The following is a 20,113-nucleotide window of genomic DNA, read 5'->3' on the forward strand; positions in this document are numbered from 1 at the left end:
TGACCCGAAAACGCTGATGTGTGGAGGGAGGCTGGAGTACAAAGCTCCTGGAAGCTTTCTCTGATTCATGCACTTTTTAGCGCGGGTACATGGAAGGGACAACGACGAGGGAATTTCCCAGACAAAATGACCCAGATAGACTGAGACACAGTGGAGGCTCAAGTGTTAGGAAGATGTGTGTGTCTTTTTTCCCCTCTCGTACTCGTGCTTTGTGTGCATGTGTTTGCGTGGGAGCTGAGGGCTCATGAAGATACAGTATCCACTCTCAGCGCACTCCAACCCAGAAAAAAAACCCTGCTCTCATCAATCTAATGGAAGCACCACCTTTTAACAGCCCTTTTTTTAAAGCATGTCAACCTTTACACAAACCTACACAAAAGCCGCTGACTGCAGCCACGGCTTCTCAAGCTCTGCTGCTGAACTATCGTAACATCGTGTTCTAGCAGGAAAGGAACCTAGTGAAGGGTTTCCTACTTTGCTTGCATCATACTCCGAGCCAATTCAGTTGCTTGTCATCTGCACAAAAAGGTATGAAAGAGGCTTTCTAAAAGCACCACACAGCGTGGCTCTTCTTTTCAAGGCACTGGGCTTTCAGAGATGAGAAATATGCCTACTAAGATAATTTATTTTATTTTAGATGGAGTGGTCCTTATCTCGCCATGTACCATCAGGCGCAGCAATTCAAGTACATTTCAGTCAAGCCTCTTTTCTTTCACTCGTGCTTCTCGCTCACAATTTCTACAGCTACTTACAGGAGAAAATATAGACACATTAAATGAGGCTTGTGTACATTCTGTAGTAAAAGCCCACTAGTTTACATACTAGTCTTTCAATTTCAAAATGTTTTCAAGATCACTGAAATAAACCAAAATAAACCATTCACTCCCATCAAGGCTGGTGTGCAAAAGCTTCTCTAACTGGATGAGTCAACTCACCTAGTGCTGGGGCCAAGGCAGCCATATTGGGGTCCAGGTGGAATCCTCCAAGCAGGAACTGGGCATCGGTTCCAGAAGGATCTATCTTTAGCCCAGGAGGAAGGCTCATGTTCTGAGTCAGGTAGTACTGGTAAAGCTCTGCTTCAGAGGGTGAGGGCATGGCCCCCAGACCCAGACGGCCATGTTGCATCTGGGTTACGTTTTGCTGGAGAAGCATCATGTTGTGCATGTGTTTCTCACTGGTCATGTGGATTCGCAGGTTGCGGGCCACATTGGTCTCGTAGTCACACACCTCACAGCGCCAAGTGGGCTTGCTCTTGGGCTTGGTGGGGGAGGGGGCACCACAGGGCCCAGCCATGTGGGTGGAGGATTGGGCTGGATGGTGGTGGTGGCTCGGATGGTGACTGCTAGCCTGAGTGGCCGATGGTACAGCCACCACACTGCCGGGTGCGTGCCCAAACACCTGCTCGCTGGCCGTTGGAATGGAGCCTCCGTTCTGCAACGTCTGCATGTTGTTGAGATGCTTGTCCGACTGCATGTGGATGCTCAGGTTGCCCTTGGTGGTCGTGGAGTAGTTGCAGACCTCGCAGCGGAAGGGCTTGTAGCCACAGGTGTAGCTCTCACCACGGGCCAGGCGCGGGTGGCTCTGTCCGCTACTGCAGTACACACAGGAGCTCCCAGAATCCGGGTGCTTCTCCTTCATGTGAGCTTCCAGGGTCTGCTGGTACTTGTAGTGCCAGTTGCACTTGGGACACTTGAGCGTCTTACATGAGTTCCGCGAATGCATCATGGTCATGTGGCCGCCCAGGGAACGCGACGAGCCTAAGACGGTGTCGCACTTGGGGCACTCGACCCCACTGCCTCCACTGGCCCCGGCACCGTGGTTCTGCGTGCACTCGCCCACCCCGGACAAGTCGCAGGGCCCCGTGTGGTGGGAGTGGGGGTGGGAGTGAGGAGAAGGGTGCGGGTGGTGGTGATGATGGTGGAGGTGGTGGTGGTGCAGGAGGGTACTGCTGTCCTCATCCCCCTCTGCTGGGCATTCATTTGGTTCAGGAGCTGTGGCACTATCTCGATTGGCACTTTCGTCAGCGGCGGCATTGGAGGCAAGAGGAGAGGAAGTCCCTGCCCCGTCCTCCTCACCCCCTCTGCTGGCAGCTGCCGCCATCGCCATGGGGACAGTGGGCCCCTGGCAGTTAAAGCTCAGAGGGAGCTCCGAAGTCCTCCCCCCACCATCTGCAGCCATCCCCTCTTCTGACCCCCTGATGGAGGAAGAGGACATGGAAGTCGGGGCTTTGCTGTTCAGCGTGGGGCTGGCTGCAGAAGGACAGGCAGAAGGCTGGAGAGCGCTACTAGGCATTAATAAAGGAGATTTGGAAATGCTTTGGTTTGAGACAGCCGGTTCACCCACTTGTCCGCCGCTGCTGCTACTACTACTGCCGCCACAGGCCACCGCAGTGCCTTCGTCCTCCACCTCATCCTCCTCTTCTTCTAAAAGAAGTTCCTCCTCTTCCTCCGAGGCCATATCTTCGCCGTGAAGGAGGGCTTTGCTTGCACGGGCCTCCATGTCCCTATCCTGCCCTCTACGAGTCCCCTCTTTCCCCCTAGGCCCCTCTGTTCTCCCTCCCTGTGCTTTGGACAGAGTGCTGGAGTCTTTGGCAGGGCCTGGGGTTGAGGTAAGAGAAGGTGTCTTGGGACTTCCAAGGCCTCCTAGGGCAAGGAGGGCTTGCTGCTGGAGACCCGAATCAGAGTCTTTGTTGAGGAGGCCTTCACTTCCTCCACTACTGCTCCCCCCATCTAAATGGACTCCACTAAATGTGCCATAGAAGCTCTGGCCTGAGTTCATGGGCACTAAGGTGGGTGGTGGGGGAGAGCTTTTGTTTTTTGGTTCCAGAAAGCTAATGAGTGGCTCTTTGTCCTTGCCGATGCCCTGGATGATGGCTGACGCGTGCTTGTGGCCCAAAAGCCGACGCTCGTCCTCACACAGGGTCATGCGATGGTCGTGGACGGCATGAGTGGCAAAGGAGCGAGCATAACCAAAGGACAGTTTGCAGAGAAAACACATGAGGATGGGCTTGCCTTTACCGTAAAGGGCGAGCCCATCGAATTTGGAGAAATCCACATTGTTGGGAACATCTTTGGATACACAAGACTTCTTGGCAGACCCGTCGCTGTTCAGATAATCCTTGTTGCTTTTGTGCCGCACATCGAAGACGCGGAAACTGTGCAGGACAGGACTGAGGCCTGCCGGGGTTGAGGTATTGGGGAAACCTTGGTCTGAGGGGCCGAACCACTTCCCAAAAGATGAGGCTATGTGGAACGTGTTGATGATCTGAGGGTACACCGACGAGGAGGTGCCGGAAGGTTCCCCTGGCTTACCCCCACCAGGGAGAGAATTTGACGAAAGCAGGCCAGAGGCCATGCCCCCATCACTTTGGATCAGCTGGCTGAGGCTTTCCACAATGTAGGCCGAGCCATCGGGCTGGTAGACTATCTCCCCAGCTAGGTTCTCCACGTCGCTGCTCTCTTCCTCCTCCTCTTCCTCTCCTTCTTCACTTGCGCTCTCTGTGGCATCCCTCCGCCGAGTGGGCTGCTGCCGCAGGAGAGTGGGCATGCCCCCTCCGACTGTAGCCATGGGCATACCTGGGAAGGGCTGCAGAGATGGGAAACAGCTGTCAATCTCCATCTCGTCCAAGTCCTCCAAATCTTCGTCGTCCTCTCCGCAGCTCACTGCCTCCTGCTCCTCTTCCTCCAATTCCTCTCTTCTGAGGGGCAGTTGGCCGCTGGCAGAGCTGTCGTTGGGAGCCTGTTGTGGGTTCCGTGTTTGCTGCTGCTGCTGTTTCTTCTGCTGCTGCTCTCTCACGGCCTCATGGGCCGTGCTGGGGTTCTGGAGCTGGGAGTAGGGTAGAGAGAGAGACAAGGGCTCCAGGGAAGTGGACTGGTTGCAGGGAGTGACCTGTGCACTAGGGTGATCGTTCCAGGGTTGAGGAGGGTGCTGCTGCTGCTGCTGGGGGGTGGTGGAGGAGCTGAGCCCATCGTCTGTCCCAGAAACCACGGGAGACTCACAGCTGTCCATGCTGATGCCTACATGAGGCGTTCATCGCATCCAGGCCTGAGAGACAGAAACAGAAAAAAGGGAAACGGACAAGGTTAGAGAACTGCGGATAGCCACGGAAATTTCAATACTATTAAAGGTACGGCACAAAGGGTTTCTTTCATGCTTTCATTACATTGTTTCTATTCAAACGAAGACCTAGCCCTCTAATGCTAAACATTCAGCGAGACGTACAAAAGAGTCTTGATAAACTGAAAAGGCTATGTATAGAGAGTTGCGAGCAGGCTTGATGTATAGTGCATTAGATGAGAGACAAAAGTGCAAGATCTAATGGTAGAAAATGACAGAGTGCTCATTAGGTTAGATTAGGTACTTAAACACAATACCTCAGACATGCATTAATAAGCCAGCTCGGATGGCTCTTCCTGTCATATCAGCGAGTTACCATCTTTTATCTTCACCTTCCAAACAACACTCAGAGCCTACTAGGTTCTGAATTCCCGCATACATCCGTTTTTAATTAACGCACAGTCTGAGAAACAGTAACAGAATAACTTAATGGATAAAGAAGCTCCATTGTGCCGCTAATTAGACACAGTGAAACCAGCCATCAGCACATGATCCATCTCACACACCCAGAGAGAGTGAGCTGAAGGTTGCTGAATATATCAGCCAGGCTGTTTTAGGACCTCCACATCAGCGGAACGCACATGCAAAAACACACGGCGAGAAAGAACGACCTCGTCAGATCCGCTCACGTGGAAGGTATATGCTTTTTCCGGTAATTATTTGTATGCCAGTCTGTATACATAACATACAGGGAGATGAAAAAATGAAGGGGGTGGGTGGTGGCAATAAATCTGAGAGCTAAAATACACCAGCTGGGTTGGAACTCCGAATGCAGCTGTGTTTAGATCTGGTGTGCAATAAGCTCCACGCTCAGTCTGGTTTCAAACACTCCAACAATCCTCCACCTCTCCCATAACAAATGTGAGCGGCGCTTTTAGGGGCTAGAGCTGCCCCCAAAGCACTGGAGAGACCCCACCACAGGCCACAATTTAGAGCGGGCCGAAGAGATAAAATGATAGCGAGAGATACTGCTGAGCTAATAATTTTATTAAAGGGATGCAGGCAGGATTGATTAAAGGGGCGACCGGGCTGAAACCAATAACTCTGGCCTGCCCTTTCACCCTCCCATGCTGAATATTACATGAGCAAACTTTCCCGGCAGCGCGCTAACCGCCATGTCCTGCCTGATTAGCACATTCGCTGCCTGCACTTGATTTATTTACTTATTTACTTAGGGATGCAAATTTCAGTGCTGATCAGACACTGTGTCTGCAGCCCCCCAACCCCCAATGATATTAACACGAGAGGGCTTAGCTGGGGAGATTGATAATGTCTGACTCCCTCTTCATGAATGTCTGATGAAAATATACCCCCCCCCCGCCCTTCCATCCATCCACCAGTGCCCTTCAACCCCCACCGCTAAAGTCACAGTACATATACACAGAGCATAAATACTAACGATGATTTTGTGCATACGCTGCCTTTGTTTTTCCCACAAATAAAAGCTAATTACAATGTTTTTTACTCAGCCATTTGTGCATACATTTCCATATATTTAATTTCGCAATTAAATCAAGTATGCATATATTTTCTAATTGAATAAAAATAGCACAAATGCCACTGTTGAGGCTGCGGTAAACAACTTCTCCAGCCGCAAGTAAACAGTAAAAATGTCAGATTTTTTTTCACCTAGAATGCTCTATAAAATGCATTTTTAAAATGCATTCTGTCCACAACATGTAGCCTGCAGCCTCAATCGTTCCTTAATTCCTTTTCCTGCACAGAATCCAGAAGACCGCTATAATGAGCAAAGCAGCATCAACTTCACCATCTTAACACCTCCACTCAAACCAGCTCCTGCTCCGTCAGCTACAGCCAGGATCCATCTGAGGATCCGCCATAATGTGCAATTCATTAGAAGTGGTAAACATTTCAGATGACTTCCCCTACAGAGCTGGACACTGATCCAATGTGCCTGGGCCTGGGTCAGTGGGCTCCCTCCACCGTTTACAGAAGACAGGATTGGGCTTTAAAATGGAGAAGGTCTAATTCAATAACCTGGGGTGGTTACTGATGTGCAATGGGATTGTCTGGAGTCTGCCAGTCGCAGATGGGCGGGCAGATATAATGCTGTTTGTCCGCTGGAGGTCTGTTTCCTCAGCGACACCTGTTTGAAGCAGTGCAAGCTTTAATCTTTGTCCAGCACTAACGAGAACCCAGACAGACGAGCAGACACTCTTAGGCAGGGGAAGTGCACAGATATTAGTCTCCCTGCTCGCATTGTACAGTAGCAATCGACCAAGAATCATAAACCATGAATTACCGTAATGCCTGAGCGTGCCCGCTGCCATGCCTTTACACTATGATTAGTCACTCTGTCGATGGTACAGTTTCTTCCTAAATGTAATGATAGGATAAACGCCTCAAACTCAGAAAAAAAAGACAGGCCAATGTGGAAGGCACCCAAAACAAGTGTAAGCTTATAATAAGTCATAATTAAGCAGAAGAAAGATCTGAACTTTTGAGCTCTGTTAATGGATATGCTGATGTGTTCAGGGAGGCTTCCTCTCCGATAAGCCTTGATGAGCCCTGATCTAAGAGGATCAAAACTTGGAGGCTATGTTTCAGACAATCCACTATGCCAGGAACAATTTTCCAATAAAAACAAATTCAGTTAAAGTTTGACTTGTTTTTGACACTTTGAGACTTTTTTTAGTCCCAGTCTTTAAGAATGGCCATTCCAAACTCTCAGAAGGCATGCCTGTCTTCTCTTCATCTTTTTTTTTTTTGACTTGCATTAACCAAGAAGCACTCCCTCCTCTGTCTTCCAGCCTAACAAAGCAGATAAGGCTTTTGCCTGTGAAAAAAAAAAGCCCAGTACCTAATGAACACTGTCAGAGAGTGGGGTCTGGTTGTCATTTGGAGAGGATGGAAAATGAGATAAAGTTTTTATTTATGGGATCTTTCATTAGGTGGGATTTACCGGCCGAGCGAGATGGGAATTAAAGGCTAAGGAGCCATCTGATTAGAAGCATGCACATTCACCTGCCTGGGGCCAAGCCTCTAGAGGCCCGGCACCCTCCACGCTCTCCTGGGGAATTAACTCGCGCTCAGACCCAGCTGGGAACCCCCAGAGGGTGATCCTGCACCCCACCCACCATCCCCCAGCACCTTGCACGCTCCACCGTCTTTTGTCCCACCGCCACCACAGCGTCTTTCCTTCAAAACACCCCACCCCCTGCTTTTTCTCAATAAACCTTCCAGCAACCTTTGGCGGGGCCTTCTTTTCCCGAGCCTGCCAGATCTAGCCATCACACAGGCTGGCCACCGCAGGGTTAGGGCGCTTATTGAAAAATCAATGGTGTAAATGCTAAGCAAGTTACCGGAAGATGTGGGAAGGAAGGGCTCCTATTGATAAAGCAGGCAGGGCCTTTGATGCTGCACTGGGGACGTGTTCATTGATGGAGCAAGCATTGTACTCCTCGGGCTGCAGCAAGGAGGGCTTCGTTGGCTAAGCTCGGCCCAATTAATCACACATATATGTAGAGAGACTGCTTCCACTCCTTACCCTTAAGTCCGTTGTAATGCTAGACAAGTCCTCTCGCCTGCCCTAATCCCTGCTTCTTACCCGGATGCTGACGCGTCACGTTCAGGGCCTTGCACCAAGGGTGGTGCGGTAATGAGCATGGCTCATCCAGCTTCATATCTAAGACCTCACTATGGTCCTTTAGGGGGGACCAGCATGGTTGCTAGTGGTTGATAATGTGGTCCAGGACCACACTGTATCCTCCAAAGCTCTCTGCAGCTCTCCACACCCTTAACAACTACAGTATGTCTCATGTGTAATCTTAAATCCACCGTTTATTTTTAGCAAGGAGCTCAAAATAGCTTAATTGCTAAATGATTAATAATCGCTTCAGTGGCTGCAAAAAAGAGAGCACGGCAACACTTTTCTAATTTGGCTGCGCTACGGCAAAAGCAGTAGCAGCTTTACGCAGTTAAATCCATTCAACATCGGGTTCATTAATATGAGAGGTAAACAGAGTAGACTGAACTCTTCCTCCTCCTTCTCCTCCTCCTCCCCCTGAGTGTTTAATGTAGACACAGGGACGCTTCAGTGCTGCCGCCGCTTCAGGAGGAAAAAAAGTCACCTCAGGTCGATGGCACTCAGGCTGTAAACATGGCTTCCCGTAAAATCAATGATCTTCAGTTCTAGCTATCAGTCTGAGCTACAGAAATAGCAGCGGCTGTGACGAGGCTGGTGCGGGAGGGAGAGCAAAAGCGAGAGATAGAGTGAGGGAGCGAGGGAGCGAGGGAGGGAGGGAGGGGGTGGGGTAGAGTGGGATCAGTGTAGTGTGCCTCGGAGTACATTAGCGAAGAGATACCACAGCTATCTGTAGCACGCTGCCACTGCTACCACTGCCGTGACATCAGCAACCTCGCATCGAGCTCAGTGTACTATTACAGTAAAGCTGGCCTGGACTACGTTTCCCACAGTGCACCTGCTGTGTCAGCCTCAGAGCCTCACGGAGCCTCAGAGCCTCACAGTGCCTCAGTGGCTTAGTTCCTCGGTTTCTCAGTTCTTCAGTTCCTCAGTTCCTCAGTTCGCCACTATCACCAGACGACAACTGGCTCAGAGTGCGCACAGCAGGCCGCATCTACTCTGGGACTGTTTTATGGATTTCGTTTGTTGTGGAAATGAGTTACTCCTCGGCAACTTTCCTATAACCGTAAACATCTGCGAGCTCATCTGTTACTAATTGCTTTCGGGCCTGTAAACAGATGAATTGATTTGGCGGTATCAATAGCTTTTTCTCTCTTTTAGGACATGAAACAGAATCTTGGTGATTCTTGCACTCACGGGTAATATCATAAGACCCGTAAATATAATCAATGTAGCAAAACAAAGCAGGGGGTGAGGCAGGGTGGGGTGCGAGATGGTGAGGGAGTGTAGCACATGAAAATGCTTTCACAGAAGCGTAAAGATTTTCGGGGAGCTTTTGGTGGAGCTATTGATGCTGCATTAGCTCCTTGCAAACAGGAGATGGAGCTTATCCAGGCTCGGAAAGGGAGCGGTAGCAGGCGGTAGGTTCAAAGGCAGCCAAAGGGGAATTTGCACGTGGAGGCAGAGTGTCTCCTCACTTTTGGAGAGTGCGATAGAAACAGCCTCCTCTGTGTAATTAGAAGTAGTTAATTAGCTGTGGGTTAATTACTCAGTTCTGAAGAGCCGAGGAGAGCTGGCAGAGAGAAGAGAGCAATAGAGAAACAGAGAAAGAGAGAGAGAGAACGCAAGGTGGTAAGGCACTGGGAAAGGGGCGAACGCACAGCAGGAAGCTCCCGGTCTCCTGCCAATTAGCAAGCAGCATGGGGGGCCAACGGAGGAGTAAGGTTGGGAGTACAAATGAAGTGCGGGGCTTCAGCTCGCAGCCCGCAGAACTAATACCGCACTCAACGCGCCCGCGTACACCCATTAAAAATGCATTCTATTACAGATTCTCGGCTCACTGTTGTTTTTTGCTAAGCGATTCCATTTGCCCAAAAGCCACTCTTTTCTCCCCGTTAAAATTACATGTACGCAAGAAAAATTGAATAAACAAGCCTCAGTTTTTTTGTTTTTTTTCCACCCTTGTTCTTTGTTTTACTCTGCATGCACCAACCAACCCAGGGTGACCTTGGTCATGTGAATGTGGAGGGAAAACAAACGAACGTTTCTGCAAAAAAAAAAGAAAGAGTGTCAGATTAAAAATGAAAAAGGAGAAGGTGCAGTTTCTAGAAGGGCAAAAATAACTTCTTGTTACGCCAGCCCCACCTCTCCCCCCTCCAACCCCAACACCAAGTAGGCCTACTGCTATTTCCCTGTGCTGTCCCCGGAGGTTTGGCTAGACAAAGCTTTGTGTTTTGTAAATGCATAAATTAGGGCTCGGATAAAGGTATCGATGTATAATCAGAGATGGGTGATCATGCTCACATTGCTAAAACCCCTCCATTCGCCCCCAGGCTAGCAGACTCGCAGAGTGCACACAGCATGTGCCAGAGCACAGCGGGGAGGCTGCGGGAGAGAGGGTGTATTTGAGAATGGGAGTGAACGCACACGTCTGTCTGAGTCTCGGCACAAGGACGAAACGTATTCGTAGAACGCTTCTTTGCATGTACGAAAATGTCTGGAATCTGAATTTACAACTTTTTTAACGTGGTTTCACACTATAAAAAGTCTGGAGTAAAGATCTAACCAAGGTTTGTGCATTAGTTTAATATTTATATTGTGGACAATACTTTTTAATCCAGTTAATGATGGTTTCTTACTGAGGTTTAGCAACTGAGTGCCAATTTTATTGCATTTGGGATGCATCCTAGTTGAATTTCTTTTATTTCTGTCTATAAAAATGTTTAATCTACAGTTACAGTAGATACAGAAATCAACAGCTTAATCTGCTGTAGTCATACTACTTTGTATATTAAATTTCAGCTTTACATTAAACAGCTTCTTTATCTTCTTCTATAATCTCACGAATGACAATAGCCTGCCTCAACAACTAAGAAAGTGTCTTCTGAACTAAGACCACTTCTTTTGTCTTAATCATGGTTTACTTTGTGTTGTGTTTACTCTGTATACCTGTCCAGGTGAGGAGATGCACACAGGCCTACAAAACAAAATGCAGCATAAAAAAAATGCACAGCCTAGTAACCCAGCGTCTAGGACACCTATTCCGAAAGGTTAAGGGTAGTGGTGTTCATGTATGTTACACCAGTCAGGCCCAAAGGCTTTCATTTTCATTAATTATCAAATCTCCTCTATAAATAGCTTAAGGAAGCAGCCCTCCTCACTCTCCAGAGAGAGAGAGAGAGCGAGAGAGAGAACGAGTGTGAAAGTAGGGGAGAGAGAGAGAGAGAGAGAGAAAGAGCGAGAGAGAGAGAGATAGAAGTGAAATATGCAGACTACAGGGATTTTCGCCAGTTATGTGTTCATTTTTCCTTTTCTGCTTGCAACGCAATGCAAAAAAGGAGCCAAGGTAGAACAGGTCAGAGCGGGAAAATGGCCTCTGCTGACTTGTAAACAACCAGAAACAATGGACGATTAAAGAAAGACAGAGCGCTGTTTCTGTTCTTCATATCTTGGTATAATCTCCCTCCCTCGTGACAGCGAGGGAGAGTTATTAGATGAAATATCAGGTTTCATCTGCAATAAAAGTTTAGCCCTGCTAACGCAGCCAATCTAGCCTCTACCTCCCTCTCCCTCCTCAACTCAATCACTTCTTACACCCCCACTAACCTCGCCTCTCTCACTTATACTCTCTCTCTCTGGCTCGGTCTCTCTCCCTCCCATCTTCTCTCCCTCTCTCTCTCTTTCGCTAGCCTGCAGTTAAGGCAAGTCGACCGCAAACACGGTTGTTAAGATGATCAATACCATTGAAATATTAAACCTTAAGAAGCCGCATTATTGATTGCTAGGCCGATGATAAAACTGTTTATTATCATAATCGCCAGGGTTTCGTGCGGAGAGGGACTTCAGCCGTGCCCTGTGCTCGATGCCACAGGCTGGTTTCTCTACCTACTGTATCCTCTAATGCTGTCTATCTAAGGAATTTAACTCAGGACAACCAAGATGTTTACAGGAGGTGTACAAAAAAAACAAAACAAGGCATGGAGGACTAAGAACTCTGCATTGACCAATGGAATATGTGTGTGCATTTGTGTGGAGCTTTCTGCATTTAGTGTAGATGTGTAGTGTGCTACCAGAGTCACTTGTCGTCTGTGTGCACGGACAATTCTAGCCAGACACCACCAGTCACAATCATTACCATCCACTGTGCTGTGTCAACTGTGGGTGGTAATGCACTAAGTATTGAAGTATTGAGACTTTTGTTTAGGGGACAAAGCTGTTTTTACTCCAACACTGAATAAGAAGGAAAGGGTACCAACCCTCAGATACAGGACATATCAGGACGTATCAGGTACAGGACATACAGGACAATGAACAGTGTAAAGTAAAGAAACTCTGGTTCTTAAACCAGTTCCGTTCTTGATTAAAAGAAACATGGTGTTTTTTAGTTACCCAGCCTGCATTTCCACCAGTTTATGTGAAACCGTCCAAATATCACATCATATGTCATCTACAAAAGGTGTTGCACAGTGGTGGTGAACAGAATTGGTCATGGTTCACACTGAAGAACCTAAAGAACCTAGTATTCTTCAGTTCCCGCTGCAAACAAACGTTCTAGATCCTACTTTTGTAGATTCAAGGTGGCAAACGTTTCAAAATTAGGTTAGCAAACCATAATAGTGCTGGTTCCACATGAAAGGAAAATCAGCATATCAGCTCTCTATTGAAATCATCTTTCTTCTAACAAAAATTGTCACTTTCTGAACCTACACAGCGACAAATCTCCATCTGTGCCCAAAAGCAAAAGTCACCCTTGCGAGGAGGCCCAGGACTTGGTCTCTTGGATCAAGGTCAGGCAGGCCGAACAGGGCCTGGGAAAACCTTTCCTTTTTAATCCCCACCCTTTTTAACTAATCTGAAAAACAAATACCTCAGGTATGACCCAGGCCCACACCTGGTAAAATACAGTTGAGGCAGAGGGAGAGGGGGAGAGAGAGCGAGCACCTGAAATTAGCCAAATTACCCGGGAAGCATGTTCTTAAAGTCATAGGTACCTTTTCTGCCTGTTTTATTGTGCCTTCGGGCAACCACTAACAGGTTGTGAGAATGTAGGTGTGGGCAAGTCATAACACAAGAGAGGACAAGTTTAAGAGTCGTGTTAAGAGGGCATGTCAAAGAGTAGAGAATGCATAGCCGTCCCCGTTAACCCTGTGGAGTCGAGAGTGCACGTATGAGGAGCCATCAGGTGTGGATTAACCCGGTTCTGTGTGTTTCCCTGCTTATATTTGCAAATTCAAGAACTTTCAATTAAAAGTATAATAGTCTAATATCCCTGTTCCCTTAAATTAGCTTTTCTTCTAGAGCAGTGGTGTCTAACTCGAATCCTGAAGAGTTACCACTCAACCATTTGTTCCTAATGGCATTCTTTACCTGGACTCAACTGACCACTGGTAGCGCTTTTCCACCAAAAGAACTTGTGGCTTATATAAACTATTCAGGGTTATAAGAACCATGGTGCTTTTCAGCAAACCAGCCTGTGTTTCTCTTAGTTTTAGTGGAACCGTCAAACAAATTCTTTGGTTCCCACTGCGAATGATCCTTCATAGTTCTGCAACTTAATTTTGTTGGTGGAAACACCAACCAGCAAACCAGCTCAAAATTTTAAAAAGTTTGAAAAACAGAACGGTGCTGGTTCCACGTTGGTGGAAAAGTGCTATGGGTGGTCAATCTTCAAGATCAGCATTGGTCACCCTTGTTCTACAGGGGGAGGTTAACTGGGTGGTTGTACAAGTTGAACCTTTTTCTGGCAGACATGTAAAGGAAGCCAATCCATCTAGGTCTAGATGTGACTTTATCTACAGAAGAACTTTATCGCAACTGAGGAAAATGGGGTGCTCCAGGACCCCAGGATAGGACCACAGAAGGCCTCTAGAGTGCCGGTAGAGCTTCAGAAGCAGCAGAAGTGGCACCAGGAGACCTCGGGCCTGCCAGCAAGAGGAGAAAGGGTGAAGCCTGGTGTTTTGTTAAGTGTTTAAACCCGAGGTGGAGATAAGATCCCTCTGGATGGCAGGAAATGTGAGCATGGCTAGTGACAGCTGTCTCAGCTTGAGGACTCAACAGCGCCGAATGAATGAAAGAACGAAAGAGCGAATGAGCGGACGAGAGGAGGAAAAGACCTCCTTCCAAGCTCAACCCACAGTGCTCTATGAGTAAACATGGCCTAGGAGTGCACACAGGCACGTGTATACACACACACACACACACACACACACACACACACAAACACACACACACAGTCATTCCTACTCCCTCACACACAAGGGATTAGAGGCTGTCCCAGTGAAACCATTCCGTTAAAATGATTTCTTTACGATCAGGAGGAGGGAGAAAAAAAGAGGGAGCGAGACAGAAGCATGAAAGCCAATAGTGACCCAGCCTCTAATTCTCGAGCAGGGGATATCCTGGATAAATAATTAGTGGGCTCCTTTGAAGACCCGGCGCTGCCTCGCCATTCACTCCCCGCTACACTTTTGCTAAAGTCATTAATGACAAAGATTTGGAAAGAAAAAAAGCGAAAAAATCTTTCTGGTACACAAATACTTCTTTTATGAGCCCTGGCCTGAATTCCTCTCTGCTTAGTTGAAGCCCTTATCCTGGGAAAGAGACGTGTAGTGCTTTAAACAATAAACCTCGAGGGAGGACTGCTTTCTGCTGCCCACCAAACCTCCCCCCCCCTTTACACCCACCCCTTACTCTTTTAAAGAATTATGAAGCGTTAATAAAATAAAGGGAATAATGTAGCCTGTGTATAAAAAGAAGGAAGCAAATGTGGAGTGGTGGGAGGAGAGAGGTGGGAGGGGACAAGGCCAAAAAACCCAGTCCTTTTTGTGGCCCGCTCCTTTTTAAAGAATAACCCAGAAGTGGGAGTTAGCAGCACTGCCAGGGAGAATTAAAGGGATTCCTGCTGATGGCACTAACTCTTAATGCCTGGCTATTCTTGTACAACAGTGGAGTACATCTCCAATTAGGTACCCGTGCTCACACTTACTGACAGGCTATTTCTGCAGCCGCATATGCCAGGCTAACCAGGCTCCCTCTCTCTCTCTCTCTCTCGTTCTCTGTGGGAACATAAACAAAAGAGGAGCTGACAGCTGTAATGACACTGGTCATATCCGCCCTTCTCCCATTTTCAGCAGCAAATTATAGAACTCCATCCAGTGTTTTCCTTTCAATTTTCAGATTGCGTATTATCAAACTGGACAGGCCTGAGAAAAAAGGAGAATGTGTTGACTGTTGCTTTTATTTATCTATTTCGGAAATTCCCAAATTCGCTGGACCATCCTCTGCCAGGAATGGAAGATGATATTATTATTATTATTTAATCTGAAAAAAAAACATTCAAATACAGAAAGGGCAGAGGAAAGAGAAAATTACTTAAGCATCCAAATGGCATCCAGTTTGCATAGCATATGAACTGTTGAACTGTTGTTTCACTTATGTCAAAAATTTCCCAACTACCCTTATATTGCCATATACTCCCTATACTACCTTATACTACACATACATGCCCATGTGTATGCTGACTGGAGAAAGGGATGGGAAAAGACAAAAGCTATAGTCACAGCACTGTTCTATCAAAACTCTCTAGTGTGTTTGCACTCCCAGACATTCGGTGGATGCCATCAGGTTGGCACAGAAATTTTAGCCCTCATTAGGTGGCCAAAAAAATCTAAACTGCAAAGAACAAATTAGGTATTAAACACTGCAAATGGCTTCAAAATGACTCTGCTAAATACATAACCAAGTTTTCATGCTGCTCCTAATCATGGTATACAACTGTAGTGAACGGAAAACAAGGCTTTTTCTCTTTTTTTTTAAGCCAAACTCCCATAATTGTGCGTAACTTTCTCCAAAAACTTTTGGAAGGAAGCCCAGCTCATGGCAGTTTGAGTAGACAACCCGGATGAATAATATCTGTAGGCAGTTTGCAGTTTGTCCCCTGCAGTTGTTTTGGGTACTTGAGCCAACGGAGAGTCAGCGAGGTGACATGCGTTCCTTTGGAAGCGGCTCCGCAACCAGAAACTGTCAACAGCGGAAGAGGGGAAGAAAAAAAAAATAACACAAAGAGAAAACAAGTTGTTAAAGAGTGTAACAAGGTGGCCCGCAGGGCAATGCTGAAAGATGCCCAGGCGCTGGGCGTGAGGGAGTGACGACAAACATCAAGCGATGTTTCCGATCGCGAGCGTGTCGAGGCAGACATGAGGAAAACCTCGCTCAGCTGAGGAATGAAAGAAGAGAGCAAGTTTACAGTCCGAACAACTCATTTAATCATCTGATTACAACATGAGGTTTGGAAACAGAAGCCCCCTAAGCTCCTGAAGGGCACAGATTTAAAGGGATGAGGATGCATCCGAAGGATATCTGTCTATGCTCATCAGTTCACCAGGACTAAACTACAATGTAAAGTGTAAAGTACTAAGTGTAAAGCTAATGTACAGTAACATATAGAATCAGCTACAGTGCTAAAGGAACAGAAAGAGAAAGAGAATGTGACGGAGTGAGAGATTCTAACCCCATTCTAAGCCCTTCAAAGTTGTGCTCAGAGACGTCCGTCCATCAACAGCAGAGAAAGGAAAACCACAAGAGCCTAGAGAGATGGTACAGTGACTGCTTGGGAGCTTAAATTATTTAAATTATTACAATAGAATACAAATCACTGTGTTTCCAAATTGTATAACATTAAAACAGTATTAATCTGTGAAGCAGTGGATCCTGGAAGGAAGTTGGGGAGTTGGGGATGAGGGGAAGTCGTGAAGTTGGTTATCATACAAAATTTTGACCTTGGAAATATTGCTCTTGTGGATAAGTACAATCAAATTCTCACATTAAAGATGTTTTAACAGCGTAATGATGCAATTACACATTACTTTTAAAGAGCACTGAGCTTTTAAATACTAAGAATAGTCATATATTGGAATACAGAAACAGAAAGTTTTAAATATTATTCTATATTAAGAAAAAATGAACAAGACAAAACCACGGTACTGTAGCCTGAAGCCTATTCAATTAATGTGCTCTTCTTAAGGAACCACAATGCATAATACAGATGATGTGTGATATTGTGTGATTTTGACAGTCCTAAATGTCAGTTTCAATTAATTTTCACTGAATTGCCCAACACTAGCCAAAGACAAAGGCTGTGCACTGCTCTATCAGAACTGTCTAGAGTGTTTGCACTCCCAGACGTGTGGTGGATTGTGGTTGTCAGGTTGGCACAGAGATTTCAGCCCTCATTAGTTCTCTATTAGGTCTCTGCTCATCCTGCCTAGTATCTCTACTAAACTACTGAACTGCAAACAACAAATCAGCCCTTAAAGACAGCAAATAATGGTAAAATGACTCTAGGTTATGTAGAGTCATTTTTTATCTCAATGACATTAATATTTTAACATGCCGAACTGTCAGTTAAAGGTTGTCCAAGCCCTAGTCAAAGTTATTAGAGACTTAAGGACTTAAGGACAATGTAATCTCTAACACCTAGACCTACAAACTACGGCCCTTGTTGCCTCTGGGTCCCCCCTGCTCTAATGAAAGGGCCACAGTTTGCCTACAGTCTGGGGCCCCTAGGTCCCAGCCCTGGTCCTGAGTGCTACAGCAGCACCTGTTAGATATAAATCAGGCTCACAGAGCCGTGTTTGGGAAGTGAGGCATTAAGTATGACACGGGCTGTCAAAGTTCAGGTCGCACCAACCGCAACATCTCGCTGAACCGCTGCAGAGCGCAACTCGGAGCGAGTTGCAAGCCCCGGCTCTTATCTGCAGCCTCCTCGCGCTGCCTCGCGTTCGCGTGGACCTCACATCTGGAGCCCAGCTGTGCCGAGCATCCAGCTAACGGAGGAAAACGAGACGGGAAAAGGAGAGAAAAGGAGACAGACAATGCCGGCTTTGGATTGTCCCCTCAACCTAGTTACGGAGCAGCCGCTGTGTGGTCGAGACATTTGGCAGCAAGTGGGGCTGGGACTTGTGCCCACTGGTGACACAAGTGTGTGTGTGTGTGTGTGTGTGTTTTCGAACAGCTTCAGGACAAAACGTCCCTGATAAGCAAAGAAGAATATGAACAACCAAGAGAGAGAGAAAGAGAAAGAGGTCATTCCACCACTCAAAGGAACCTCCACCACGTGTCAGAGCAGGGTCAAAAGGTCAGGAGTCGGGATGAGAACCCAAACATTCCTCAGCAGACAAAACAGAGAAACATGTCTTCTATATATATACACACACAGACATGTATGTACACATCATATGGACAGACGTATTGGGACACACGCTCATTCACTGTTTCTCCCAAATTCATGGGCACTAAAAACTGACTTTTCTGTCCAGACAAGAAAAAAAAAAAAGTCTTTCTATCAAATCTCCTGTATACAGCTTTACTGTATACCCCTATATATTATTCTTGTTTTTTTAGAGAACAAAAGACAAAATATTAGTCAAAAACTACAAAAAATGGTCGGTAACTATTGGAAACAAACTAAAGAAATGCTTAGTAGTAGAGTTAGAAAACTAGATTCAATATCCGGTGAGGGAACCAAGCTTCTCCGAGCTTCTGATTGCCCACACCTTGTCTGTCTTGTATAAACACCACCCTGTTTCTGTTGTTCCTTCGCTGGGTATTAAATCTAGTTTTCTATCTCTTCTGCTAAGCGTTTCTTTTGTTTGTTTCTGATTGTTACCGACCCGTTTTTGTGTTTTCGACTACTCTTTTGCCTTGCCCTTTCTGTAGTTTGTTTCTCATTGCCAAACCTTAATTTTGTATTCAGACTACTTTTTTTTTGCTTAGCCCTTTTCCTGTTTGGATTCACTGTGTATGACCCTTTTTTTGCCTGCTTACTCTGGTATGTTGTTTTTATTATTGCTGCCATTTTGATACTGACCCTGCCTGTCCCTGACTACCCCTGTAAGCCTTAGCTCTTTGATAATAAATTGTTTAATTGGTATCTTTACAAACAACAAAGACTTCAATTCCCAGCATGCTCTCTCATACCAGACTTCCCTGGCTCTGCTGATCACATGATGCTTTGATGTTCAGGCTCTCCGAGCTTGTCATTGCCCACACCTGGTCTGTCTTGTATAAATACCACCCTGTTTCTGTTGTTCCTTCTGCAGGTATTGAATGTAGTTTTCTAGCTGCTCTAATAAGCGTTTCTTTTGTATCTTTTGTTTCTGACTGTCACCGTAAAAATATGTACAATCTAAAATATATGTTGCTTATGGAATTTTTTTTGTCAATGTCAATGTCAATTATCATATGTGTTACCTAGAACAAATAATGGAAAACGATGACATGTAAGACGATTGACCATCAATTCTCGTTTTTGGTAACACTTTCTATGAATGTCAACTCTATTAGACTCTATAACCACATTCATAACATGTTACAATGCATTCATAACGCATGATAACCATGGCTATAAATATTTATAAAAACGCATAAACAATTATAGCCATGTTTATTAAGCATTATAACGTGTGATTATAATACATTATAATCTGTGTGTGTGTAATATATATGTTAAAATAGTATATAGCTATCATTAATAATATAGTCCCACAATGAAAGTCTGGTACTTTACTTAGAGCGCACAAAGAGCTGTTATAATACATTATAATTGACTATAACTAATATTATATTCACGACAAGAATACTTTATGAATGGTTAAAAATATATTTATAGGATTATTTAGGGTGTGTTTATAAGTTTTTAGTCATACTGTCTGTAAGCTGGGACTTTGGGAGTTTCTTGGTATTGACGTATAATATGTATGTTATAAACACAGCTATTAATGCATTATAATCACAGTTCATGATGCATAATAAACATGGCTATGATGAATGATACATTTTTATAAATATGTTTAGCCATGTTTCTAATGCCTTATGAATGCATTATAATGGGCTATGAGTATTTTTATAGAGTCTTATAGAGATGACATTCAAAGAAAGTGTTACCATGTTTTTTTAATATATATTACACCCCTTTATCCTAGACCTGGCATTAAATTTGGTACGCTGCCAGCAGGTTCATTGCGTTTATCTGCTCCAGAGAGTTTTGTGTGTGAGGGCTATTAGTTTCAGCTGCCCAGCGCTCTCTGCTCCACCCCTTTACCCCAGGACCTGGCCGTTAAATATTAACCAGAGATGTTTTCCCTCTGAACTTCGCATGCTGTGTAGTCGCAGGGGATGAGAAAGAGAGACAGAGAGAGAGACAGAAAAAGAAAGAAAAAAGAAAGAAAAAAGTGAAAGAAGTATCATCTGCTAAGGATTTATCCAGGGGCGACCACAGCCCAGGACCCATGCTAAGATGTGGTGTGTTGTGTTTAGCTGTGAACTGCAGGCTGGCTTGGATGAAGCAGGGGGGGGGGAGGGGGGTGGGGGGGTGCTTTGCCTGGACTGCCTTGC

General features: G+C 46.0%; 1 protein-coding gene across 5 annotated transcripts in view; it reads right to left on the reverse strand.

The window, feature by feature from the left end:
- Positions 1-20,113, reverse strand: part of zfhx3b (zinc finger homeobox 3b) — a 547,203-nt gene that overhangs the window by 172,685 nt on the left and 354,405 nt on the right. For all 5 annotated transcript variants that reach the window (XM_022670083.2, XM_022670080.2, XM_049465835.1 and 2 more), the window contains one exon: positions 936-4,044. In XM_022670083.2, the coding sequence (XP_022525804.2) occupies positions 936-4,008 (3,073 nt within the window). In that variant the 5' untranslated portion in view covers positions 4,009-4,044. The remainder of the gene's footprint in view (positions 1-935; positions 4,045-20,113) is intronic.

The sequence above is a fragment of the Astyanax mexicanus genome, chromosome 16, assembly GCF_023375975.1.
Source record: "Astyanax mexicanus isolate ESR-SI-001 chromosome 16, AstMex3_surface, whole genome shotgun sequence".
NCBI lineage: Eukaryota > Metazoa > Chordata > Actinopteri > Characiformes > Acestrorhamphidae > Astyanax > Astyanax mexicanus.